This window comes from Alligator mississippiensis, chromosome 10 (assembly GCF_030867095.1).
Source record: "Alligator mississippiensis isolate rAllMis1 chromosome 10, rAllMis1, whole genome shotgun sequence".
In the NCBI taxonomy this organism is placed as follows: domain Eukaryota; kingdom Metazoa; phylum Chordata; order Crocodylia; family Alligatoridae; genus Alligator; species Alligator mississippiensis.
Genome location: NC_081833.1, coordinates 28,150,527 through 28,178,479, shown reverse-complemented (window position 1 = coordinate 28,178,479; position 27,953 = coordinate 28,150,527). Strand labels below are relative to the sequence as shown.

At 46.4% G+C, this 27,953-nt stretch overlaps 1 protein-coding gene across 2 annotated transcripts in view; it reads right to left on the bottom strand.

Annotated features, from left to right (window-relative positions):
- Positions 1–27,953, bottom strand: part of OSBP2 (oxysterol binding protein 2) — a 346,797-nt gene that overhangs the window by 266,231 nt on the left and 52,613 nt on the right. The window contains exons 2-3 of one of the 2 annotated variants that reach the window (XM_059713604.1): positions 17,384–17,592; positions 12,686–12,775 (exon numbers count right to left, since the gene is read on the bottom strand). In XM_059713604.1, coding sequence (XP_059569587.1) covers positions 12,686–12,775; positions 17,384–17,592 — 299 coding nt within the window. The remainder of the gene's footprint in view (positions 1–12,685; positions 12,776–17,383; positions 17,593–27,953) is intronic. The other variant, XM_059713605.1, reaches the window with a different exon arrangement.

The window sequence follows — 27,953 nt, the reverse complement described above, 5'->3', positions numbered from 1 at the left end:
GTGCAGTCACAATATAGGCTACCAGCTTAGCAAGAGACTTGGAAAATCCTCCCTCACTCCTCTGAGCCCTGTTCAGTCAGATATTTCATAACAGAGACCGAGGAATATGAAATATGCAGTACCAATAGGCAGACAAGGTTCTTTGGGTCAATGTGATGTCTCTTATTAGACTGACTAAATAGCTGGAAAAAATTGTTCTTTACAAGCTCTCAGGCACAAACACCCTGCTTCAGGCATAGGGAGAGTCACTCTCCCTATGCCTGAAGCAGGGTGTTTGTGCCCGAAAGCTTGCAAAGAGCAATTTTTTCCAGCTATTTAGTCGGTCTAATAAGAGACATCACATTGACCCAAAGAACCTTGTCTGCCTATGTCCTTTGGTCAACATGGCTATAACTAACACCCCAGTACTAATAGATCATTTTAAAATGAGAACATTCCTAAAATGCTTTTTCTGTATAATAAATGCTGCACATGGAACACATGAAACAGCAGGGAGTCTTTTAGGGACCGAAAACCACAGGAATCTGATCATTAGCATATTCATAAATAAGGCTATACATCCTAAAATAAAATCACCTTACAAGGGTCAGTTATGCAGGAGATATTGCCAGTGGTGAAGCTTTCAGCTCTAGTAATGACATTAAATGTGGCTAGGGTAGGTTTCCTTTCTGTCAAGGACTAATAAACAGCCTGTAGGATCAGAGTCTTTTCTGGCTAGTCCTAGAAAGCATGCCAAAAAGGGTAATGAAAATAGTTGCCATCGGGGACATAAAAGGAGATATGAAAACCCAGATGGCCAACCACACACACACACACACACACACAAAGTATTCAGTCTTCTAGGGTTTTTCGTTTTTTGGGGTTTTTTTTTTGGGGGGGGGGGGGGGTTGGAGGGAGGGTTCAGAACTCTAGTCCAAGTGAATTAAGAAAACCTACTTCAGTAAAGCAAGAAATATGCAAAATCTCCTCAGTGCTGTCCAACGTAGCAGGCCCATGGTAGAAAAGAAACCATGTTGGGAGTATGCACGCTCCACGTTACTGGTGCATCATGCCATACCTTTGGCTGGCAACGCTCCAATGGGGTAAGCTACTGTGTTCTCCCACCGCGCACAGGTTGCAGCGCAAGACAGCAGCAAAACAGAGACAAACAATCCATCCATGTTGCAACTTAACAGGGAAACAGGCAAGAGAGGCCATCATGATTAAGTGTGTTTGTAGAGAAGAGCAGAAGTGAGCAGCAGAAGGCACTGAAAGAAAATAGGAATAGTTTAAAAAATATAAATTAAACAAACAAACAAACAAAAACCCATCTCAGTAGCTTTCTCAGCTAAACTTTTCATGGCAGCAGCTCCTGGTACAAGCAACAGCAACAGACTTTACACCAGAACCTTCCAATGTTGGGATCAATAAAGATGATTAAAGGAATAAGAAAGTAATGAATGCTGAGCTATAAAATATTTCAGAGAGTAATGAATGCATCTTTATACATAAGCTCTACAGACAGAGGGTAAAACACAGACTTGGTAACAAAACACCATGCCAGGAGAGAGATGGGGAAAAAGGAACATAATCATTTCTAAGGGGATGGAGAATGGGAATGTATTTTAATATAGGTCTGACAGGAGCTGGAGACTGCAATCTCATTTCTTCTGTTGTTAGCAGCACAGCTGAGAGTGGAGGGGTGACAATGGCAAGGATTGTCAAAAAAGGAGACAATTACAGTACAGAGAGAACTAGATAATGCCACCCAATCAAGAGCTACAAACAAGGATTCATAAAAGCTAAGGGCAGAGAACTTTTCAGTTGTCTGATGACATCAGATTCCCAATTTTAAAATGTAGTGAACATCAAACGCTTCAATGTTAGAAAAGTGCCTAAGGTACACAAAGCAACTGTAGTGCAATCAGCATCAGAGTAATTACAGAAAAAGTTTAGAAACAAGGGACCCTCTTGAAAAGTCTAATCTGGTAAATACAGGAGCAGCTACAGATTGCTTTACATCTGCCTTTACAATCTAAGATGCTGCAACAGTGGAACATATACATTTAAGTATTTACTTATTTTTATACAATCAAAATAGTTAAACTAAGAGTTTTTTTGACTGGGAACCGCCTGGTGGGCCCAAGAGTTGCCTGGGAAATTGTGGAAAGAAGAGTGGCTTCTCAGTAAGCATTTTCATTCCCTGGAGTTGTGTGGGTCCCCTCCTATCCCTCATAGCAGCAGAAACCCCATTTGATGAGCCAGAGTAGAGGAAGACAGAAATGCCGTGGTTCCACATATTTCTTTGCTCTCTGCCTTCTCTACGTGCACCCCAAATTGCTGCTCTTCCACTCCATCCCTTTCCGTATTTTGATGCATCAATAGCAACATCTTAAAACACCTGGAAAATTCCTATCCAAAACACTTCTTTAAAGTGAAAGTTATTTCCATTTAAGAGAGTCAATAAACACGACCAACATTAATTAAGCCAACAGGAAACTCCATACCAGCCTTTCAAACCAGCCATCATTATACCAGATGACCTCAAGCCTGTTTTCCCAGCAGTTGTCCTGATATTCAATTCCTCATGATTACATGCTCTGACATTAGCCACCCTAATTGCTGTATCAGAAACTGCTGCTTCATATGTCTATAAACACAGGTGTCAAATCTGTCAGGCTGAATCCAGAACACTGGCTTCTCGCAGGCCAGACCCAAATTGTGGGACCTCCTGTGGGCTAGACAACCCACAAGCAGTAGCATTAATCCCTGTAGCTGCCAGTGTCACGGATTCACCATGCTTCCCAAATTCAAGGAGTTAACATTGCTGCTACTTGCTTCTCCTTGTCCCCTTACCATCAGTCTTCATAGCTGGCCCCAAGAGTATCTGTATCTGGCCTACAAGAGGCGTGTGTAAGAAGCACTATGAGCCAGACAACCCCACTCCATGTACCAAATCTGGGCCAACTACCATATGTTTGACTCCTCTGGTCTATAGGGAATATGTCACAAACTAGCAGAAGCTGAAATGTGGAGTTGGACCTGTAAACTGCAGATGGTCCTAGGGAGTCAGTGGTGGAGTACAGCAGGAGTCTTGGAAAACCAGTATGGTTCATACATGAATATTGGCTTAACTGGTAACTGTCTGCATGGAACAGATCTGTAATGCACTTGGTCAACCTGATATCTATGCTCTGTGCACACTGGCAACGTAATGTTTTTACTCTAGCACCACGAGAATGCTACCCTTCATTTTCCTTCACAAACCCTAGCCCTGGGAATGCATTTTAATTCTGGATTGTCACAGAGTCAGGAGCAGGGAATCCAAAACTCAAGTTATAAGGATATCAGCCAGTCAATCATCAACTAGCCCAGGCTTACTCTCTGTTACATGTTTCCTAGTGCTCTGCCTGGTTTAGTTTTAAAATACCTGAAGTGACAGGACTTAACTCCTTCCTCTGGAGACTTACAAAGATTGAAGGCTCTCACTGTCAGGAAATGTTTTCTGGTATTCAACTTTCATAACTTTAATTATTACCAGTCGTCACTTAGTCCAACTGTACATTCCCATGACTATACCCACCTTGCTCTTATATTAATTCTCACCAGTTTTAGACTCTTTCTTGTAATAAAGTAATAACTAACCTCCAGAGATATTAAGAATAGCTTTCCATTCCTCTCTTAGCTTTGTAATTCTATTTAAAAAAATTATTCTGTTGGTCTTAAGTTTTGTGCAGCAAAAGTCTGTGGACCTATGTATCATCTAGGTATAGCTTGATCATTTTAACGTTTTCCCATTATTTTTCCAAGGAAAGAAACTAAACTTAGCAGATGGCAAACCACCAAGAGTGGTAAACTTTCCAAAAGCATATTTCTGGCATCCAATCTTCTAGTACACTTTGCATTCCACAATTGATTGCCCACTATGCAATAGGTTTGTTAGTTAATCCCCTTCAGATGTTACTGTAGATGGCATTTACATGACTTGTTTTGTTCATTTTTATGTATTCCCTTTAACTGCTCTTTATCAACAGATCCTTTAATAAATCCTTGCAATTCTTCATTTCCTTGTAATGAAGACAAGAGTTCAGCAACTCAGTATGTGCAGGGTGCATTTCCCCTTATTTTCTCTCTAGTTTTCCTCTGCGTATCTACTATCAGCAGAAACGGGGAAGACATCTTAGCTTGGTTGTTACAAAAACAAAACATGTTTACTTCCAGGAAAAGAGAACACTAATTCATATTTGATGTCATGTCGGGAAATATTAAAATCCTACTCCCAAAAACCAGATGAGTCAGTACTGTATTGTACAGTATAAGAAACAGTTACAATGCGAAACTCAGTAGGAGTTTCAGGATTGGCAGAACGTTAGCGTTTTTAAAAGGAATTAGAGGGTTTTATATAATTCTAGATTAGCAGATCAGACTGCCAGTGATCTAAACAAAACAGACAAGATGAACAGCAGGGTTATTCCCCATGTATGAAACCAGCATGGTTTTATTCAAGTATATTCTATCTTGAGATAGGACTCTTCTTTTTCAAACTGAATCTAAGAGGTGAGGGCACCTGCAAACAATTGCTGCTTTCAGGTTCCTGACGCAGAACATCTAAATCTGCTTTTTGTAAACTAGCAGTAGCATTTCAGCCACTGAACTAACCGTCTCTCTCTCTTGTAGACATCAAGAACTAAAATGTACCCAGTGACAGAAGAACCACTACCTTCAGCCATGAAAAATGTGGGTTCTCCTGTACTAAGAAGCAAGGAAGGTCACATATGTGCAAAAAAGCTGGCACTGGTTATAGGCTCACCTTACGCCCAAGTGGAAAAAGAAAACTGAACCAGTTCTACAGGGGCTGGAATCAGACTCAACACTGAACAACAACTGCTAGCCTGGAATCCCATATGAATTCCATTTCCATGTCCAACAGAAGCAAGGGATGCATTAAACCTGATGTCATTAACCTCCAATGTTTCCTGCAGTTAGGATGAGATCTCTTCTTTCAAAAACATAGCAGAACATTGAAACTATTTCCAATCTCCCCCCCAGCCTGAAATAAAACAGATTTCACTACTACAGGGCTCTGGGTACAAGGGTGAAGGGGTACGGGGCTCAGGCCACGTTCTTGTTAATCCTTCAGGTCAAAGGAAAGGGCCCAGGCAGGAGCGGTTGCACCACCTGCACTACCTGGCTGTGCAGGTGGTGTCGCCAGCAGGGCTTTGGCTTCTTCGACCATGTGATGTTGTTCCAAGAAGAAGGATCGCTGGAAAGAGATGGGATCCATCTGATAAAGAGAGGGAAGAGCATCTTCACTAACCTAGTGACAAGGGCTTTAAACTAGGCTCGCCAGGAGATGGAGACGAAAGCCCTGAGGTAAGTGGGGAAGCGGAAGACCTGGAGGAAAAGCAAGAAGGAGGTGGCAAGAGGGGAGGTACTCTCATACATCCTGAGAAATCAGGGAAATCAACTAGTTACCTCAGGTCTTTGTACACAAATGTACAGAGCCTGGGAAACAAGCAGGAAGAACCAAAACTCCTTGCAGTCACCAAACTATGATGTGACTGGAATAAAAGAGACTTGGTGGGAGCTCGCATGACTGGAGCACTGTCATGGATGGGTTCAAACTGTTCAGGAAGGACAAGCAGGGGAGAAGAGGAAGAGGATTTGCACTGTATGTAAAAGAGCTGTATGACTGCTCAGCGCTCCAGTATGAAACTGGAGATAGGCCTATTGAGAGTCTCTGGGTTAAGGACAGAAGGGAAAGCAACAAAGGTGATGCTGTGGTGGGTGTCTGCTACAGACTACCAGACCAGGAGGAAGTGGTGGATGAGGCTTTCTTCAAACAGCTAGCACAAGTTTCCCCATAACAAGCCTTGGTTCTCATGGGGTAAGACAATCATCCTGACATCTGCTGGGAGGGCACTACAGCAGTGCGCAGGAAATCCAGGAATATTTTGGCATGTGTCGACGACAACTTCCTGGTGCAAGTGCTGCAGCAGCCAACTAGGGACCATGCTCTTCTTGACCTGCTGCTCACAAACAGGGAAGAAGTGGTGGGGAATGTAGTAGTGGATGGCAAACTGGGCAGCAGTGACCAGGAGATGATTGAGTTCAGGATCCTGAAGAAAGGAGAGCAGCAGAGTAAGCACCCAAGCCTTCGGAAAAGCAGGCTTTGACTTGCTCAGGAAACTCATAGGCAGGATCCCCTGGGAAGCAAGAGAGGAGTCCAGCAGGAGAGCTAACTGTACTTTAAAGAAGCCTTATGAAGAGTGCAGGAACAAAACATCCCGACGAGCCGGAAGACCAGCAAGTATGGCAGAAGACCAGCTTCACTTAGCAGGGAACTCTTCAGGAAACTAAATCAGAAAAAGGAAACTTATCAGAAGTGAAACTCGTACAAATAACTAGGGAAGAGTATAAGAGCATTGCTTGGCCATGCAGGGATGAAGTCAGGAAGGCCAAAGCACAACTGGAATTGCTGCTAGCAAGGGATCTGGAGGGGAACAAGAAGGGTTTCTAGAAGTATGTCGGTAACAAGAGGAGGATCAGGGGAAGTCTGGGTCCCTTACTGAATGGGGGAGACAAACCTGTGACAGAGGATGCAGAAAAGGCTGAAGTGCTCAATGCCTTCTTCGCCTCAGTCTTCACAGGCAAGTTCAGCTCTCAGACTACATCACCAGACACCAGTTTGGGGAGGAGGTGAGCAGCCAATAGTGGCAAAAAAACAGGTTAGGAACTATTTAGAAAAGTTGGACATATACAAGTCTATGGGGCTGGATGGGATGCACCCAAGAGTGCTGAAGGAGTTGACTGATGTGATTGCAGAGCCATTGGCCACCATCTCTGAAAACTAATAGTGACCAGGAGAGGTCCCAGATGATTGGAAAGGGCCCATCATAGTGCCCACATTTAAGAAAGGGAAGGAGGAAGATCCGACTGTTCTATAGTTCCCTGGACTCACCTTGATCCCTGGAAAAATTACGGAGCAGATCCTCAAGGAATCCATTTCTAAGCAGTTGGAGGAGAAGGTGGTGATTAGGATTCACCAAGGGCAAGCCATGCCTGACAAACCTGACTGCCTTCTATGATGAGATAACGGACTCTGTAGACATGAGGAGACCAGTGGATGTGATATACCCTGATTTTAGCAAAGGCTTCTGACAGTCTCCTACAACATTCTTGCAGGCAAGCTAAGGATGTATGGGCCGGATGAATGGACTGTAAGGTGAACAGAAAACTGGCTGGAGCATTGGGACCAGAGGTAATAATCAATGGCTCGATGTCTAGTTGGCAGCTGGTATCAAGTGGAGTGCCCTAGGGGTCGGTCCAGGGGCTGTTTTTGTTCGAGGATTTCATCAACAACCTGGAAGATGGCATAGATGTGCACCCTCAGCAAGTCTGCAGATGACACCAAGCTGGGGGGAGTAGTAGATATGCTGGAGGGTAGGCTAAGATTCAGTGACATGGGATTGGGCCAAAAGAAATCTCATGAGGTTCAACAGAGGAGGGCCACTTGTATGGATAGGGGCCTGCAAGCAAAACCCTACAAAGTGAGATTGAGGGCCCTGGATCTCTTCAGCCTCCACAAGAGAAGGCTGAGAGGTGATCTTGTGGCCATCTACAAATTCATTAGGGGACATAGCAAGGAATCGGAGATGCTCTGTTTAACAGGGCACCTCTTGGGGTAACAAGGAACCATGGTCACAAACTGACAGAGAGCAGATTTAGGCTAGACATCAGGAAAAACTTCTTCACGGTAAGGGTGGCCAGAGTTTGGAATGGGCTTCCAAGGGAAGTAATATTCTCCCCTACCTTGGGGGTCTTTAAGGAGAAGGCTGGATAGGGATCTGACTGGGGTCATCTGACCCTAGCACTCTTTCCTGCCTAGGCAGGGGGTCAGACTTGATGATCTGTTGATGTTCCTTCCAACCTGGAAGGAGATAGGGGCACAAGTGGCCTTCTCATCTGTCCTTCCAGTGAGCAGGTGTGGATGACACCATGAGACCTGCATCAGGGAGGTCAACTTGCAGCTTCGGAAATGGTGTCTCGAGGCGGGCTTTGGCTTTTTGGACCACGACCCATACTTCAGAGACATGCTTGGGTGGGATGGACTTCCCCTCTCCCCCAAAGGTAAGCGTGTGTTCTCTCTCAGGTTGGCTGATCTCCTCCAGCGGGCTTTAAACTAGGTTCTTCGGGGAGGATGAGGACGGAGGGCGCCACAGAACACCGAAACAAGAGACACCCACAAGAACAGCCTAGCCAAGACAGGCGATGAGCACAAGAAGTAACCAGGTAAGAGACAGGGGCCCAGATAGTCCTGGGATTAGGGGGGCAGTGCATACACCCTCAGGAGGCCTTAAATGCCTCTACACTAATGCTTGTAGTATGGGGAACAAGCAGGAGGAACTTGCCCTCCTGCTAGCTAACACAAACCCAGACATAGTGGAGCTCACTGAAACTTGGTGGGATCCAACACACGACTGGGCAGTAAACATCAAGAGCTATAGGCTGTACAGGAGGGATAGAACAGGGAGGAAAGGTGGGGGTGTGCCGCTCTATGTCAAAGAGCAACACACATCATCTGCAAACAGCACTGGTTCAGAGGAGGGGCAGACTGAAGTGCTCTGGGTCAGAATACACGGGGGTCGGGGGGAAAGGGACTTAACGGTGGGGGTCTACTACAGGCCACCCAACCAGGGGGAAGAGCTGGACTGGGAATTCTCAGGTCAGCTCACGGAGGCAGTTAAGTCAAGGGACATCGTCATCATGGGTGACCTAAACTAACCATCTGTTGAGAAGAACAGTCAGCCAGATCCAACCGCTCACAGAGGTTCCTAGCCGAGTTACAGGACCTCCATCTAACCCAGGAAGTGTACAGTCCCACCAGGGGAAATGCCTTGTTAGACCTGGTCCTGGCCATGGGAGATGACCTGGTGAGGGGACCGCGGGTTCTCGACCACCTGGGCAATAGCAATCATCGCCTGCTGGAATTCGCCATCCAGCGCAGGGTGTCAAAGGCCTGCAGCAAGGCAGCAGCCCTGGACTTCAGGAGGGCGGATTTCAATGATGTAAGGAGACTTGTCAGGGAAGCACGAAGGTCCCGGAGGGGAGGGGAGTTGGGAGTCCAGGAAGGGTGGTCATTCCTTAAGGAGACGATCCTCCAAGCCCAAAGGGTGACAATCCCAACGCGGATCAAAGGGGGCAAGAGTGCCCAAATGCCCCCATGGCTTACCAAAAGCATCCAGGGACGTCTCAAACCTAAAAAAGAGGCATACACCCAATGGAAGGGAGGGGCCATCACCAAGGAGGATTATACCTCCATTGCTCGAGATTGTAGTGGGACTGTTAGGAAGGCTAAGGCGGAGACAGAACTGGGACTAGCAACCTGGATCAAAGATAACAATAAGTCCTTTTTTAAATACACAGAGGGTAAAAAGAAGGTACTGGGTAACGTGGGGCCTCTGCAGGACACGCTTGGGAATCTGGCAGTCGCACCAGATGACAAAGCTAACCTTTAACAAATTCTTTGCCTCCATTTTTCTGAGCAGGGACCAGAACATCCCCCGCACTGGGACCCCGGATAGGCCCAGGGGAGGCACAGCCAGGCCCAGGGTCAGTGAGGACCTAGTCAGGGAACTTCTGGTGGGACTAGACATGTTCAGATCAGAAGGTCCTGATGATCTCCACCCCAGAGTGCTGAGGGAATTGGCAGAGGTCATTGCAGGACCCCTGGCACAGCTTTACAAGCAGTTGTGGTGCTCTGTCGAGGTGCCAGAGGACTGGAAAAGGGCCAATGTGGTCCCCATTTTCAAAAAAGGGAGGGAGGACCCAGGAGACTATAGGCTCATTAGTCTTACCTCGGTCCTGGGAAAGCACTTTGAGAAAATTATCCAGGACCACATCTGCGAGGGACCAGTAGGGGAGATTATACTTAGGGGCAATCAACATGGGTTCATTAGAGGCAGGTCCTGTCATACCAACCTGGTTGCCTTCTATGACCAGGTCACAAAATCCTTGGACGCAAGTGTCGCAGTGGATGTAGTCTTTCTGGACTCTAAGAAGGCCTTCAACACTGTCTCTCACCCCATTCTCATTAAAAAAAAAATCAGGCGACTGTGGTGTCGATGCCTACAGTCACATGGGTCACTAATTGGCTGGAGGGCTGAACCCAGAGAGTGGTGGTGGATGGGTCATTTTCGACCTGGAGGGATGTGGGCAGCGGGGTTCCCCAGGGCTTGGTCCTCGGACCTGCACTGTTCAACATCTTCATCAGCAGCATGGACGAGGGGGTGAAAAACACCTTGTTCAAATTCACAGATAACACTAAGGTGTGGGGAAGTGGGCACGCTGGAAGACAGGGACAGGCTACAACTAGATCTGGACAGGTTACAAGGGTGGGCGGATGAGAATAGGATGGGTTTCAATACTGACAAGTGCAAGGTACTGTACTAGGGGAGGAAGAACCAGCAGCATACCTACAGGCTGGGGAACTCCCTTCTCGTCAGCACAGAGGCAGAAAAAGATCTCGGAGTCGTTATTGATTACAAGATGAACAAGGCTAACCGCATCTTGTCATGCATCCACAGATGCATCATGAGCAGGTCCAAGCAGGTGATCCTCCCCCTCTATGCAACATTGGTCAGGCCGCAGCTGGAGTGCTGCATCCAGTTCTGGGCGCTGCACTTCAGGAGGGATGTGGACAGCATTGAGAGGGTCCAAAGGAGGACCACCCGCATGATCAGGGGGCAGCAGGGCAGGCCCTACGAGGAGAGGCTGTGCAACCTGAACCTGTTCAGCCTCCACAAGAGAAGGCTGAGAGGGGATCTGGTGGCCATCTATACTATAAACTTGCCAAGGGGGACCAGGAAGCTATGGGAGAGTCCCTATTCCCCCGAGCACTACCGGGAGTAACAAGGAATAACGGCCATAAGTTGACTGACAGTAGATTCAGGCTAGACATCAGGAGGCACTACTTCACAGTCAGGGCAGCTAGGATCTGGAACCAACTTCCAAGGGAAGTGGTGCTCGTTCCTACCCTGGGGGTCTTCAAACGGAGGCTAGATAATCACCTGGCTGGGGTCATTTGACCCCAGCATCCTGTCCTGCCCATGGCAGGGGTCGGACTTGATGATCTGCTCAGGTCCCTTCCGACCCTACTAACTATGAAACTATGAGACTATGACGCTAGCATCTATGAATCTAAGGAGCAATGGTCTCAAGGTGCAGGAACAGAAGTTTAGGTTAGATGTTTGAAAGAATTTTCTCACTAGGAGGGTAGTAAAGTACTGGAACAGGCTACTGAGTGAGGCTGTGTAATCTCCATCCTTGGAGGGTTTTAAGATCCAGCTAGCCCAGGCTTTGGCTGAGACAATCTAGTTGGGGATGGTCCTGCTTTGAACAGGGGGTTGGACTAGATGACTTTGAGGTCCCTTCCAACCCTAATTTTCTATGATATGGAGAGAAAAAGAAAACAAGGAAGAAAAAAAATTAGAAATTTCTTTAAGACAGAATTCCCTATACAGTAAAGTGCCAGAAGGACAGAACTGCTATTACACAGTTCCATGCAGAAAGCAAACACTCAGGCACAAGGAAAAGGAAACTATTTGAGTATAGGAGAAAGACAGTGACAGAGAAGTTTGATGCATTCTGCTGGAGGTGTTTCTAATGCACCTATCACTATATTCTTAAATAGTCTCCTTCCACTATTCTTATCTCCAACCATTAAAGTGCAATGCCTGTAAAAATGAGAACGACAGTGTTAAAGAAGAGAGCATTGTTCCTTTTGCACTGATTTCATGGACTAACAAATTCACTTTCCTACCCAGGCACAAAAGTGGAAACTCTCACAGCTGTTACTGAATGAACCATCATGACATGGGACCAGCCTCGCGGAACACCAGCTCCTCTTCACAAGCTGCCAAGCTTAGCTTCCATGTCATATTTCACAGAAATGCCCAGTATTGCTGGTTTGTGTAGAATTTGAAAGCTGCCTTGACAGGCTAAATGTGAGTTGACAAAAATACAAGGGGTGACATGAAAACAATATGGTAAAATAATACTAAAGGCTGCAATTATTCAGGATAGTGATGCAAACAGAGGGTAATTACAAATCCTGTTATTATCAGAACAAGTATAAATTGCCATTTGCGAACAGTAATGGAAAAAAACAGCCTTGGTATAAACGGGCACAGTTCTTGCTGGTTTCAGTGAAAACTACAGTCACATGATAAACAAACTGTGTCTTCTAATGTTGTCATCATAAAATGTGAATTGTTTCAGATGTCTTATTTTCACTGGAATTTAAGCACCGTTCTGTAGACTGAACTAAAATACAGACTCTAGTTTTTGTTAGCAGAACACAGGACTGAAACAGACTCACTGGACCTATATCTAGTTTAGTGCTTGCTATCACAGGAAACCACCACATGGGATCTCTTTCATAAACTGGTCAGGTTCAAAGTGTCATCTTGTAATCAAAACAAACTGTCAGGAGACAGGATCCCCACAGTTTATTACTTCCATTTTCATTTTCATGGATTCACTAGAGTAACCTTAGGAAACAATCTCTCTGACTCAGTCTCTCCATCAGTGAAATGGACTTACCTCATGGGACATTTATAAGGCTTCATATCAGAAAAAAGTGCTTCAAGAATCTTTCTTGAAAGATTCTCATTTGTGTCACATAACATCAACATTGTAAACTTACCCCTTAAGTTTCTCATATAAGTAGCAAGGGATGTAGCCAGAGAATACCCATCACTGCCAGCAGGAATACTTGCATGCAACTCCCCCAAATCTATGAATGAAAAATTAAAATATACTTAAATGGACTTGAGGGTTTTACTGTGTATACGACAGAAGGCAAAAAAAATCCTCTTTGGTAACTAAAATCTCTCAAGAGCAGATGGCTCAGCACCACATACTATGCTTTTCATATATGGATTGTTAGCTTCACAATCACTGCAACAGAAGGGCACAATTTTGAATCCTCTTCCTCTCTGATGCATAAGTATAATCTTAGACACACATCATATAGTAGTTTTGTTTGCTTGTTTCAAGAAAGCTACACAAAAGAAGAGCAACATGGTACAATTCTCAGTTACTTTCTCAGGCAGTCATCACAGGGGTTAGGTGTGGGGCTAATCTACTTCATCAACCCTGTCATCCATTAAACACAATCTTTTACCACCAGTCAGATAGCCCTTGGGGTGATGTGGCCCTGAATCATCACACTTAGAGAAAGCAGTGCTTCTTCCCCAGCTCCCAGCACCTCCTAGGAATTAAGGAAAAGTGAAAAGAAGGTTTTAGATATTTCCAGAGAAGAGAGAGAGAGAGAAATAAGCAACTGTGGATTACACTAAGGACAAGCAGGCTCCTGCTACTGCACAATGAATGCATGCATTAAATCCAAACTGAGAGCAAACTAAAGGCATTGGGAACAGCAGGATAGCTGTAACAAAGCCCTATTTGTAAAGCATGATTAATTAAAAAGATCTGCAAACAGTGTCCATAAAAGGATAACAGTTTGCTTGCTACAGCCTACTAGCCACTAAGGGGAGACTTTCCTTGCTGCTCAGAAGTATTTAAACTGAACATGCTTGTTTCACAGTAGTCTGTAGTAAGAACAAACTGCTGTCTCTGAGGGCTATGGCCCCCAGTCTGGGCTGCTTGTTCTCTTTTATTTTTAGTTTTAGATCTTGACAAAACATGACCCATCTCTACCACTGCAAAACAGAGGTAGAGCCCTTTTCTGCTTCATGTTAAAACAGCATTTTATTTCTATTGAATCAGTGAACCCCACAACATTCTGACTTGCTCAAAGTACCGTTCCCAACTGTGGGGAAGCCTCAGGGCCCAGTGCTCCTCCATGACCAGGCATAAATCCCTAGGGATCACTGCGTAATATCATGGAGGATTTTCAGCATCTGCAAGCTCCCTAGCTAGATATTTACACCTCATTCATCAGTAACAGCTTAAGCACTTGGGGATTTTTAGTGCTCTTCTCCAAGTATCCATTACTCTAATGATTGCTTCTTGGGAGTTTATATATTATAAATAAACCCAGAAACACCATTCATAAATCAATGTTTTTGTCACTAAGAAGTCTCAACAGTGCTATGGGTAATCGCAAATGCCAGGATAAGAGCAGCAGAATCTCTTCATCTCACTCAGGGCACCTTCTCACAAACAGTGGTGCACCTGCTTGTAATCAAACTTTTCAAACCGATATGTCAAGTTACTCAAATGATCTTACAGGTGATTAATCTAGCATTAACTGCCCAGAAACCTATTTGACCATTTCAGCATCTCCCGGCCTCTGGAGGAGGAATAAACCTGCCTTTTGTCCCAGGCACAAACATGTACTCCATCCAGAGCCCTCCACAAAAGCTCCTCCATGCACCTGGGTGTATTATAGTGTGGAGTGCTCAGCATGTAATTCCCAAGGGAAACATTTCTGCTGCATTCCTAAACCAGGCTCGATATCGCCTGCCTGAAAGCCAACAGGAGAATGCTCAAGAGGTGACCTCTCCATACGGAGGTCCTTGCAAGATTCTCTCCAAAAGGTGGCAAAAGCCACAGAGACCACCAAGATCGGGATGATCTATGCCCTCAGTGCCTTAGTGGGCACTAACAGTTCTTGACAGCATGGCACTACTGCATGCTTCTTGATCTAGGCTGCTCCCAGGGGCAGCCACTGGGGGGGACCCAGACTGTATCACATGCCAAAAGAGTTCAGTGGTGTCATATGGGATGCCATGCGTCTCTTCCTGTACAAACCAAACACATGGCCATACACTGCCCAGCCCAGCCTATACAACTAGCAACCATTCACCTCCAACCAGGCCCCACAGAGCAGCTTTATATGGAGGGCTCCTTCCTTTATCACAAGTCTGGACAACTTAAGCAGCCAACGGCCACATGCCCCACAGATCACATTAGTGGGGCCCGCACATCGCATGCCCAGGTGCTCCCCACCCAATGCACCCTGTGCCCTCACCTGAAGCCCCCCAGCCATGGCTTCCCCTGCTGCATTGGGCTCTTCAGACACTCCAGGCAGCAGGCTCCCCCAGCACTGTAGGCTGCATTGCACTGCACCACCCCACCCACTGGGGTGGGGAAGGGGAAGCCAGAGGGAGGGGGAGCATGGGGACCCTGCCTGCTTCTACAGAGCAATAGGAGGAACAGTGACCAAGTGGGAGCCCTGGGCCCACAATTTAACCCCTTCTGGGCCACATGCGGCCCACATGCAGCTAGTTGGACCACCCTGCTTTAGCAGATCTAAGGGGTGCAATCCAGGATTTTGGAATAACAAAACACAGATTTCTGCACCCTCCCATGAGTCATCCTGCAATCTGTTCCAGATTCTATGCAAAGACAGTTTAAACATGGACAAGATCCCAGAAGATTAAGCTAATGTCAGGCAGATACAAACCAGCTCACACCTTACCTCCATTTAAGCTGTTTGAAGTGCTCCAAACAGTGAACATGCAGAGGTTCCTGGCTCAAGAAGTGCTTCAGAAATGGCTAAAGTACTTAAATAGAGAACCTCAAAAATGAAGAACACCTTTGAAGCACTTCCATTGAAGGAACTTCTTGAAATGTCTGTACACTCCACAGAGTGCACAAGGGAGTTGCTCAGTCATCCAGCATCTCACAGTGTTCTGCTCCCTCCCTGCCATGGGAGGGAAAGAAGAAAAGCAAGGCAAAGAGCCAATGATCACTCTCATGTGCTCAGCTGTCCTTGGGGATCTCCAGAGGCCAAGAGACATTCAAGGAATCTCTCTCCAAGCCTTCAATCTCCCTAGGCTCTGGTAGCTCGTGCAAGCAGACCACTAGGGGATGTCAGAGAACCAAACAATCCTCTATCATAACCCCTGGCTGAAGGGTACTGCTACTACTGTCATCATGGCAATTTTAAAGCATGGTTGAGGGTCATATATCTGTGTACCACTGAAGCTCTCTGAATTTGAAATGCTTCAGACTGGAACAGAATTTGGAGCACTTCAAATGCATGTCTGTCAGCTTAAGGTTATTACACACTCAAAGCTATCTCTGTCACTGACTCCAAAACCAGAAGCAGTACATTCCTATTAGCATAGCACTACATGCCAGCTAACAAGCCTTGCTTCTCACCAGAACTTATTAGCCGTAGTAAACTGCCATGCTAATTTACTTATTGCTTCCATTTCCAGAGCCAGTGAATGCACAGTGGCCTTGGACTATTTCTGCCTTCTGCCATGAACATGATCCCTAAAATGTCTCAGGACCCTGAGACACAATGCACCCACTTGTGTATGTTAGTTCTAAATGAGGCACTTCCAACAGGGGAAACAGAGTACCCCAAGCTGCAGCTTGTGATGGACTAAATGGCCTGTATTAGACACTTCTCACTGACTCATCTACACTGTTCCTAACAGACCTTAGGGGACTGTGCAAAACTGTTTTTAACTTTAAATCTGGGGTCCACAAAAGTGTTCTATCCTCTCTAAATTGGGAGTATCCTTCGTTTGCCTTGTACTACTGTGACTTCCAAAAGGTGAAACACCCAAGCTTTCACACAATATTTAGCCTATGATCAGTGAATGATTTGCTTTTTCCAAGATTTATATTTTTCTGTCATCTTAGAAGACTTGCACCTAGATTTCTTGGTGGCAAATACAAAAATATAATCCCTAAAAAGTTTTAAACTTCCAAACATTTCTAAAATACAGTGCCAGTTATAAATATGTACTATTACTACATTTTTATACAAGTAAAGGTTTAATTGGCACTTAAGTAATGCAACTGTCACAAACGCATGCTGACAAAGCCTTTATACAACACTATCAGAGGATTTTTGAGTGTATGTGTTAACAGCTGAACTAATTTCAGATTTCATTCATCAAGAGATTATACATTGTGCAGCTATCCTAAACAGGCTATTATTAGGGCACAAATATGTTGCTCTTGCTTTTTAATATGAACTGCTGCTCCTTAGAGTCCTACTCACAGCTGTGTTTAAAGTACTTTTTGAAATATTCAAAAGCCATGATGACCAACCCACATTCTTCAGAACAAAGGCATGCAAGTCCTGCCTTTCCATTAACTCTCTCAAGTTGTGCTGCTTACTAACTCATTACAAATACACTGTACTGAAAGGGCATTTACACTGGCATTATCAAGAGCTTTGTCAAAATGGCTCACTGCTGTATGCCCCAAAACCCCACATGTGGCACTCATGCATGGCACTACTGAAATCTGTCTCTTTAAAATGGATATTAACAAGCTCTACTTCCCTTGCAGTAAAATATATTTATCTAATAAGGTCCTTTTCTCCATAGTTCAGGAGATATAACAGAAATATTTTAATGTATAGTTATATAAATCAGCCAGTTCCACACTGGAGTGCTAATATGCACACTACCTGACTGGTTGTTCCTCATGCGGATTGCTTTTGCTTTAGCCAGCTCTAAAGCAGTGACCCATCGTTGCCTCTCCACTTCTGAGCTTGCTTTTAGATGGTATGTCCTTCCCCCATTGGAAAGCACAATGTTACAAGAGTCCTCCGTATCAATGTGAGCTGTTGACAGGTTGATGGTTCCGCGACAGGTGTGAGCCATTTCGGCCTGTGTCCTGCATAACAACAAAAAACAAGGAGCATAAATCCTCTGGATCTAACTTTATATCTAAATCCCCACCTCCCCACAAAAAAATACTGCTGCTGAACATGTACTATTTGCTGCTAATGGTGTATTATCCTGTTTAAAAAAAATTCTGTAGCAACTGCAAAGGAAACCAACCAGCTTGCCAAACAGGACTGAACTCTGAAAACTAGGAGAGCTTCTCAAAAGGGAAAATAATCCAGCACACACAATTTGGAATGAAGTAGGGGTGCACCAATAGAGAATTTTTGGGACAATATCGGTGGCTGATTTTTAATGAGCCATATCGGAATCAGTTTGGTATCGACTGATATGCAGCCAGGCAGCAGGGGGAGTGGTGTCTGGCTGGTAAGTCTGTTGTGGGGAAGGGGCAAGGGGGGAGGGAAGGGGTGTTGGGGAGGACGGGGCAGATCAAGGATCTGCAGTGAAAGAGGGAGTAGGGACGGGGCTGGGTCAGGGACAGGCGCTGCACAGCTGGGGGGAGGGTGGGATGGAGCCATGAGCACCTCATTAGTGGGCTGCGGGAGGAGGGTGTGGGGGGGTGGCCATAGCACACACCTCGGGAGGGCATGGGGGGGCATGTGCCCCTGGATCTGCGTGCGGGATGAGGGCAGGCTGCCTCTGTGGGCTGGGGCCATGGGGCTCTTCCCGATGGGGGGCTGGGTTTGGCTGCACTTGGGGCAGGTCGCGGTGGTGCTGGGTTGCAGCCACCCCAAAATTTGCCATAGCCCCTCTCCCAGTGCTGCCGCCAGTGATCCCAAGCACAGCCCATCTCAGCCCCACATCAGGAAAAGACCAGCCCCACCCCCACCCCAGCGGCAGCCTGCCCTTGCCCCACGCATAGATCCAGGGGCAGACACCCCCCCCACACCCTCAAGGGGTGTGTGCAGTGGCAGGAGCCACCCCCCTGGACAAGCCACTCACAGCTCCATCCTGTGCCCTGCACCCCACCCCAGCTGTGCAGCACCTGCCCCTGCCTCAGCCTGGGCCCCACTCCCTCCCTCATCGCTGGGGCCTCAATCTGCCCCCACCCCATGCCCCTTCCCTCACAACAGACTTACCAGCCAGACCCAGCTGCTCTCCATGATGCTGGGCTACGCTGCTGGCCGCCTGCATGCTGCACTGCAGCTGCACCCATGCATGGGGTATTTATTGGTGTCATTAATCAGTCGCATCAGGTAAACAAAACCAATTGCCAATACAGTCAATTTTACTTATATCAGTGCCGATCCGATTACGGGACCAATGTATCAGTGCACCTCTAGAATGAAGTGTTTGATCAGCTTCATAGCACAGCCATTTCCTGTTGCTTTTAATATCCATTTTGCTAGATTTCACATGAAGCTGCTCGTTTTCTTGTCCTGAACCATGGCTACTCTCACTCCACTCCACTCCTGTTCATACTGCTGTTTCTTTCTTCACCAGTCTAATTCCTAGCGAAGTCCTTACTTCAGGGGCGGAAAATTATTTCCCACTCAACTGAAGCCCCGCCCCCACTGCTTCCCCACTTGCTGCTCAGAGCCAGAAGACTGGGGAAGCAGATCAGGTGCTGAGGGCTGCAGCAGCAGCCCCATCTGGAAACTGCCTGCTGGCCGGCTGGGCTCTTCTTCCCATGAGGGTGGGAGCGAGGCAATAGGGTACATTTTTGGAGCTGTGTGTACATGTGGGTGCCTCGCTCCCAGCCTCGTGGGCGGAAAGGCTGGGTGGGGCACAATTTGTTGGGGGGCCCCGTGGGCCAGATGAAAATGCTTAGTGGGCCAGATCGGGCCTGCAGGTCATATTTTGCCCACCCCTGCCTTACTTGCATGACTAATCTTTCAATCCCATGCCCTTTTGCTACTCTCTTGTCTAATATTTAGAGTGTAAGATCAGCCACACAAAGACTGCAACTCTTCCATCTGTAAAGAACCTTCTGCAGTCTTGAGTGTTACACAAATGCATTTTAGCAATGTTGCAAAAAGTATTACTGACAATATTTTTTTTTATCTAATTCAATAGGAATACTCATATAAGTAAATGCTGTAAGGCTCATCCCCAAAATTTTCATTGTTAAACTCCCAAAAAATCCACTCTTATCTCAGACACGTTAATTTATCCAATCAAGGATAAGTGACTGTGCTGGCATTAATAATTACTATAAGCCTAAAGACCAGTTTACAGAGGAGCGGAGGCCTTGTGCGGAAAGAGCCATTGATAAACATTCTTTTCTTGATAAACACCTTCTTTTATGTTATTTAGAAGTGATATCATCCCCTATTTTGCCAGATATTGGGCTTTTGTTAAACTTAATCTGCATTTATGAAGTTTCCCATTGTTCCCTGTGCTATACTCTTGCTATGGTTATACTATAATGTCAAGGTAACAGACTGAAGCAAGTCAGGCTGTTTGTTCCATACTCCAGATTTGCAGTTAGGCCCTTAAATTAAGGGGGGAGAGAGATTTCTTGCACCCTTCTCTTTTTGATGCTACATATGGGCTGGTTTAGTGAGCTCAGAAATGCCCATCACTGACCTCATAGCAAAGTGCACTAACCACCAGAGTACAGGTCAGACATTACAGAGGCCCTCCTTTTTGAGGCTAAGCCAGAGTTTCTTGCATATAACAGTTTTTGGTTAAAACGGGTGGAAACCAGTGCAATGGGAAAGTTTCTGACCCAGTGAAAGTAAGGGTCAAACCTAGAGAAAAAGGGCTGCTCCATTTCTGGGAAATAGCCATCTCAGTAAGCCATCCACCCACGTCATGGTTTGTTACTCCTTCCTGGCCCCACACTGCTCCCTCACTTGGCTGCCCAGGGGGCTAGCTTCAAAGAGAGAATGGGAAATTTCAGTACAAAAGATGAATGTTTTAGAAACCTGGGAATGCACAAAAATAAGAGGTTATCAGGAAAGCACACTGCAATCGTTCTTGTAGAAGTCACTGCTCTAAAAACAGGCCAATTTATCTATTTTAAAGGTCGACTGATCATATGCAAATATAGACATGGATACATGGAGTCATAAAGGAATCAACATATGAAAAATGCGATGCTGTTCTGGGTAGAAGCATCCATAACACAAAGATAAAAGTCTCATTAATCAATTAGACCACAGATAGCATCTAAGATGCTTTAAAAAAAATCTAATAAAACTTACACCTCTCTATGAAAGAGGCAAGGTCGGGTGAGGGGGAGAAGAGATAGGTTCTTCAGATTCCTGCAGTAGAATAGTTCAGTGTTTCCCAACCTTTTCCATCCCACGCCACACTTATACAGCCTTTTCCATCCCACGGCACACTAGCCAAACATGAAACGGGGGGGGGCAAGCAGCCGAACGTGGAGCAAGGGGGTGGTCAGTGGCCAGATGCAGAGTGGGGAGGGGTATCAGCACGGGGCGGCGGCGGCGGCAGCAGCACTGGCTATAGCCACACCCTGCCGGCAGCCACGTCCCCCAAGATTCCGTGGCACACCTGGACATGTCCAACAGCACACCAGCATGCCATGGCACACTGGTTGGGAAACGCTGGAATAGTTTATACCCTAAAGTTAGAGACCTCACTGTACAAGTTCTTAGCTTGCATGGTTCTGGTGATATTTCTGGCCCAAATATTATCCAGGCCTTTTTTTAAATCTATCTTCAATATTTCTCAGTGATTTTCTCTAGCAGCGAGTTCCACGGGTTAATTATAGCCTACATACTCATTACATTAACTATTATTTCTACTTGCTTGTTCCTGAGTCAGTGTTTAAGTTTTAGCAACTGACTCTATTCTCATGTCACAGAACAGGCTAAAGATGAAAAGATGATTGCTTTTTACAAAATCCATTAAGCCCTCTAACTCACCTTCTTTTCACTTTAGAACAGTGGTTCCAAAATCCTTCTTAGGACTGGCCATGTCATAACAGTAGGAATATAGTACAGTCATCTGCCCTCCAATTAGGCTTTATCTAGATTTACTTCCCCTCCTACTCACATGATCGCACAATACCTGTGCGTCACCTACAGCTTACTCAGAACAATGTCAAGGGAAATCCTTCATGTATATTTAATTGCTTTAAATACAAGGGAAGTGCTCTTCCTTTTATGGAAAGTTATCTTGTCATCTTACACGTCACATTTAATCTCCCTTTCCCCTCTTCAGTGCCATTATCCTTTTCTTGTGCACATCTATTGCTCAGTTGTCCTCTTTTTCCCTGCACACACAATAGTCAAACAAATTTTCCAGCTACCTGAAGGATTCCCAGAAGCACCGGTGCATTAAGTGTCCAAACTGCCATTGATACTCAATAGATTTGGATTCCCTTGGATTCCCAGCTAGTATAGCATCATAATATCATATTATATTAGATTTTATTATATTATTTGCATGACATTTTTGCTGGCTTCTCAGGGAGGGATTTTCAAAAGCACCTAAGGGCGCTGACAGATGTGCAGGCCCCCACTCTAACTCATGGCTCTTTACATAAAGCGCCATGAGTTAGAGTGCCCACCCCCCCCCCCAACAGACGCTTACCTGTTGGGCCAGTGGGGGGACACAGGAACTGATCCTTCCTGCAGGAGCCAGACCAAGGAGCCATCCCTCTCCCCCAGCCTTGTCCCCTCACTCCCAGCTCCACCGCTGTCTGTAGGAGGGGAGGGCAGGAGGAGCACGCAGCTGGCTGGGGTTTCCCCCCCTGAGCTCTGGGGAGAAGGGGCGGGAATTGAAGGGCTCCCATCCACCTACCCCCACCCCTCCAGCTCCGACCAGGCAAACCCCAGCCAGCAACTCGCTCCCCCTTCTGCCTCCCCCCATGCAGACAGCCCTGGGAGTGATCGCATCACATATTAATCCTAGGGAATAGAAGTCCCCTAAGGTGCTCTGAAGTGGAGCACCTTCATTGGATCCATCATTTGACAAGGATTAATTTTTTGCACAATCGGTCACTTTAAAAGCACTCTGCAGCCATAAACGTGTACCATGGCAAGGCTGTAGAATGCTTTCAGAGGGCCAACTGCATGACAAATGTAACTTCTGTCTGTATCCTAAGTGTCTCAGAGCCCAAGTTCTACTTCAAGTCATGCCTAAGTCACTCAGATATTTTCAAAATCCTACCCTATCAGCATCTGAAGTGTTTTCTTCAATACATGTAGGCAGCTAAATAAAAATAATATTTTTTAAAGTTCTCTTTGCTCTTCATTGCAAGACAAATTGTACTGGAAATTGGAGACCTAGATGTGTACAGGTTCTCCTAAGTACAAGGGCAAACACAGTCCTTGGATCACTGCTTGGAAATCACAGTGTTAACAACTCTGCTCTTTAAGCCCCCTCAGGGATGCGCTGATAGAGATTTTGCGGGCTGATACCGATAGTTGATATTTAAGGAGGCATATCGGCGGATACCGATCTGCTTTCCAATACAGCTGCCTCCACCTGGTAAGTCTGTGGTGGTGGAAGGGGGGGGGGGGGGGGGGGGGGGGGAGGGTGGAAAGGGGCATGGTGGGGCAGATCAACGCGCCCTGTGATGAGGGAGGAGTCAGGGGCAGGCACTGCCCAAGGCTCTTCTCGGTGGGGGCAGGGCTCTTTTCAGCGAGGGCTGGGCTCGAAGAGGGCGCCAGCAGCACTGGGAGGATGCTGCATCCACCCCAAATTTTGCTGCAGCTCTGCTCCCAGTACCACTGCTGCCAGCCTCCCTGCACAGCCTTGGCTCAATGCCCCACCTCCACCCACATGCCAGAAAAAGCCGGGGCTGTACCAGGCAGATGCACAGCACTGGGAGTGGAGCTAAAGCAAAATTTGGGGTGGATGTAGCATCCTCCCAGCGCCACTGGTACCCGCTCCATGCCCAGACCCCATCTAAAAGAGCCCTGCGCAGCCCCAACTGCAGCCCACTCCAGGCAAATCCAGGGGGGCACATGCCCCCCCTCATGCCCTCCCAGGGTGCAAGTAGTAGAGGGAGCCAACCCCCATGAGCTGCAGCTCCACCCCCCCACACCAACCCAGCTGGGCAGCATCTGCCCCTGCCCCCTCACACCCCTTCCACCACAATGGATTTACCCAACTGGAGGCAGCTTTCCAAGCTGCTGCTTCTGCTCCTCGCTGCCTGCGTGCTGTGCTGCGGCTGCGTGCAGCACAGGCATTTATTGGCCAAATTATTGGCTCCATTGGGATGATTTCCAATACAGCCAATTTTCTTTATATCAGTACCAATCCAATATCGGACCAATGTACCAGTGCACCTCTACCCCTCATATACCATTCTGTTCTGTTCCTTTTGTTTTTCTCTAGATTGTTATCCTCTGAACTATAGCTGCCACATTTTGAGGTATATATCTCAGACTCCATATTCCATGTAAAGATGTGCCACAGTCAGAGCTGACCTGAGTAGGGTGCGGGGCCTGGGGCAAATCAGCCCACGCAGGAGCCCACCCCCACTCTGATCCCATGAGCCCCACACCTGAATAAGCTGCCGCAGCCATTGACCCCAGCAGTGGTGGCGGGGGAGTTGCAAGCAGCTGGACACGAAAGAAGTGGCGGCAGTGCAGAGTCGCCGCAGGCACTCTGCCCAGCTCCACAGGGCCCCCCAAAGGCAGAAAAGGATCTTGTTGTCACTATTGATTTCAAGATGAATATGGGCCACCAATGTGAGGACGTAGTCAGGAAAGCTAACCGCACCTTGTCATGCATCCACAGATCCATCATGAGCAGGTCCAAGAAGGTGATCCTCCCCCTCTATGCGACACTGCTCAGGCCGCAGTTGGAGTACTGCGTCCAGTTCTGGGCACCGCACTTCAGTAGGGATGTGGCCAGCATTGAGAGGGTCCAGAGGAGGGCCACTTGCATGATCAGGGGGCAGCAAGGCAGGCCTTACGAGGGGAGGCTACAGGACCTGAACCTGTTCAGCCTCCACAAGAGAAGGCTGAGAGGGGATCTGGTGGCCATCTATAAACTGGCCACGGGGAACCAGCAAGCAATGGGAGAGTCCCTGTTCTCCCAAGCACTACTGGAAACAACAAGGAATAAGGGCCATAAGTTGACTGAGAGTAGATGCAGGCTAGATGTCAGGAGGCGCTACTTCACAGTTAGGGTGGCTAGCATCTAGAACCAACTTCCAAGGGAAGTAGTGCTCACTCCTACCCTGGGGGTCTTCAAAAGTAGGCTAGATAATCACCTACCTGGGGTCATTTGACCCCAGCATTCTTTCGTGCCCATGGCAAGGGGTTGGACTTGATGACCTGCTCAGGTCCCTTCTGACCCTACCAACTATGAAACGATGAAACATCTATTCATTCCACTGATCATCCTCATAACCCTCCTTTGTACATGTTCCAGATTAACCTCAACTTTCTTGAACATAGGTGACTAGAACCGAATACATTATTTCAGTTGGGATTTCACTAGTGTTTTACACAATGGCATTATTAGTTTCCTATTTCTACTGGAAGACATCCTAAGGTCACAGCTATCTTTCACAGGTGCATCACACCAGTGAGTTTCAGTCATCCCCCGATCAGCTATGTACACAATTCTCCTTTTCTGCTGTTCTCAACTAACAAGCTCCCATTTTATAGCAGAAAACTGTTATTAAACCGAAAGCATGTGACCTTATACTATATCCAGTTCCTTCTATGATATTCTGATCCTTCGTTTTATGAGCGATGCTCTTCAACTTTGTCATTCAGCAACTTCCATTAGAACGTGTTTTGTTTTTTTTTTGCCAGGGTCATTAAAGGATGGGGAATAAGCTGGAAGAACTAGAAGATCAACTACAAGCACAGCAGTCTCTAATTAGGATAAAGATAAAGCAATATGATCTAATTGAGATAAACTAAGACTTGGTGAGTGGGTAGTTTTTATGACTAGAGTACCAATGTGCATCATTATACCTTGTTCAGGCCAAACAGAGGAAAACAGGAGGCAACACACACACACACACACATTATATATATATATATATATATATATATATATATATATAAAATGCATGTGCTTCTTCTGAGCTGTGGTACAAACCTGGAGGGTAAGCCTATTGCAAGTCTCTAGGTCAAGGTAAAAGAATAAAACAGATAGTGTGATGTCACAGTGGGTGTGTGCTGTAGACCACCAAACCAGGAGGAAGAGGTAGAGGACTTTTTTCCCCCTAACTGAAGTATCCAAATTGCAGGATCTGGTGCTAACAAGGGACTTGACTTTCTGTGGTATCTGCCTGGAAGGTAACAGCAGCTCACAGAGAATCCAGCAAGTTTGGGAGCACATCAGGGATATACTTTTGGCATAAATGGTAGAGAAGCCAACTACAGGGGAAGCTCTTCTCAAAGCACTGATCAAAAACAGAGGAACTGGTTAAGGATGTGAAGGTGAAAAGCAACTTGGTAGAAGTGACTATGGAATGAAGAGTTCAAGATAGTAAGGGAAAGAAAGAGTAGAAAAAAGACACAGGACCTATGAAAAGCTAACAAACTTGGAGCTGGTGAACAGGATTATGTGGGAGGCAAGTCTGAGGGAGAAATTAGTTCAGGACAGCTGGTTGTACCTTCGGGAAGCCTTATTAAGAGTGCAAGAGCTGACTATCCTGATCCAAAGAAAAGATACAAAGGGCATGAAGAGACCAATCTAGCTAAACAGCAAGGTCTTCAATGAACTGAAACTCAAAAAAAGTCACAAAAAGTGGAAATGTGGTCATGTTACTAGGGCTGAATAGAAGAGTATTGCACAGCCATACAGAGAAAAAAAATCAAGGCGGCCAAGGCACAAACTAACGTGCGATTAGCAAAGGCAGTAAAAGGCAACGAAAAAGTAAAAGGAGGACCAAAGGAAATACAGGTGCCTTAGCGACTGAGGAGAGCAATCTAGTAATGGATGATGTAGACAAGGCTGAAGACAGGCAGAGTAGATTTGCACCTTGTAGACTAACTAAATCAGATGTACAGCATTAGATTTTGAGCTCCATCTCACTAACTGATAAAGTCAGCTCAGGCTCATGAAAGTTCCATAACACACATCTCTGATTTAGTTAGTCTACAAGGTGCAAATCTACCCTGCCTTCATACTAACACAGGTAACTACCCATCGCCATTGCCAGTAGGGCTGCTGTGGTAGAAAAAAAAAAAATCAGCTTTCTCTGCTCTCAGACAGCATGGGAGCCCAGCAGATTAGAGGGCTCCTAAGCTGCCTGAGAGCCAAGACTTTGAAAAGGTTCCTGAGCCACCTAAGAATCAAGTTCTTTGGCAGCAACTGCTGATCAGGCAAGCTTGTTATTCAACCTTCCTGGCCCAATGATATTACAAAGTGGATCCACAGAGCACATTTAAGGGGTCTATAAAAGATGACTGTAAAGATAGCAGCCCCACCCCAAAGAGAAGAGCCACCAGTGCTGCTTTTGCTGCTGTTCCAGCTCCACACCATGGCCAGAGGCCATCCAAGCACGAGCAGCATGCAGGCCAGCACCAGCAAGCACAGCACAGCCAGGCAGCCCCACATCATCCTGCCACCGCCACTGCTTCATGTAGGACCCAGCAATGCTGCAGCCCTACAGCCCCTCCACTCACCCAATGATATCAACATGCATATTAGAACAGGCATGCATGCATGCATGCATGTGCATGCATATGACAACTAATTAACTGTGCAGTAAATGTCTCGGCATCTACTAGTATAAGGGTGTACGAAACTAATTAACTTTGCATCAGGGCAGCACTTGTAAAATACAAGTACTCCCTGCTGCAGAGATTTTGTGTGTGCAGCATCGCATGTGTAGATGCTGCCCTGGCTGGATGAGGCACAGGGTGCTTCAGTGCTGGGCTAGCCAGCAGGCAGCCTCCACACTGAAGCACCCTTATGCCTCATCAGCCAGCCACATCACAACATGTGGAGCCCAGTTGGACCAGCCCAGGCTGGCAGGAGACTGTGGGGGGCGGGGAGGAGATCAGTCTGCCATCTCAGGGCTGCTCCAACTGGGCTTCACATGCTGCACACCAATAAATGTTCAAACAGTGCACCCAGGAGCAAAAGAAACTCCAGAGCAATAAGCTCCAGAGTTTATTCATGAGCATTAATCGCACACATAGACACAAAGTGTGAGAGCACGCGCACGAGTGTGAAAGCATGCACATGAGTGTGAGAGTGCGTGCGCGAGTATGAAAAAATGTGAGAAAGCATGCGCAAGTGTGAGAGTGAGGCAGCGAGAGAGCATGCATACCAGCTTGAATGGAATTTCTATTGGGAAAATTGGCAGTCTTGAGGCACTTATGAAAGCTTTATTTGGAACAAAAAGAACTGCACATATTTTTAGTGAAAGTTTAGGTCATACAAAACTGATTGGAGGACACCAGAAAATGTTGAGTCAGGTATAGGGATATCAGCTAACTAATTCTGTACCTT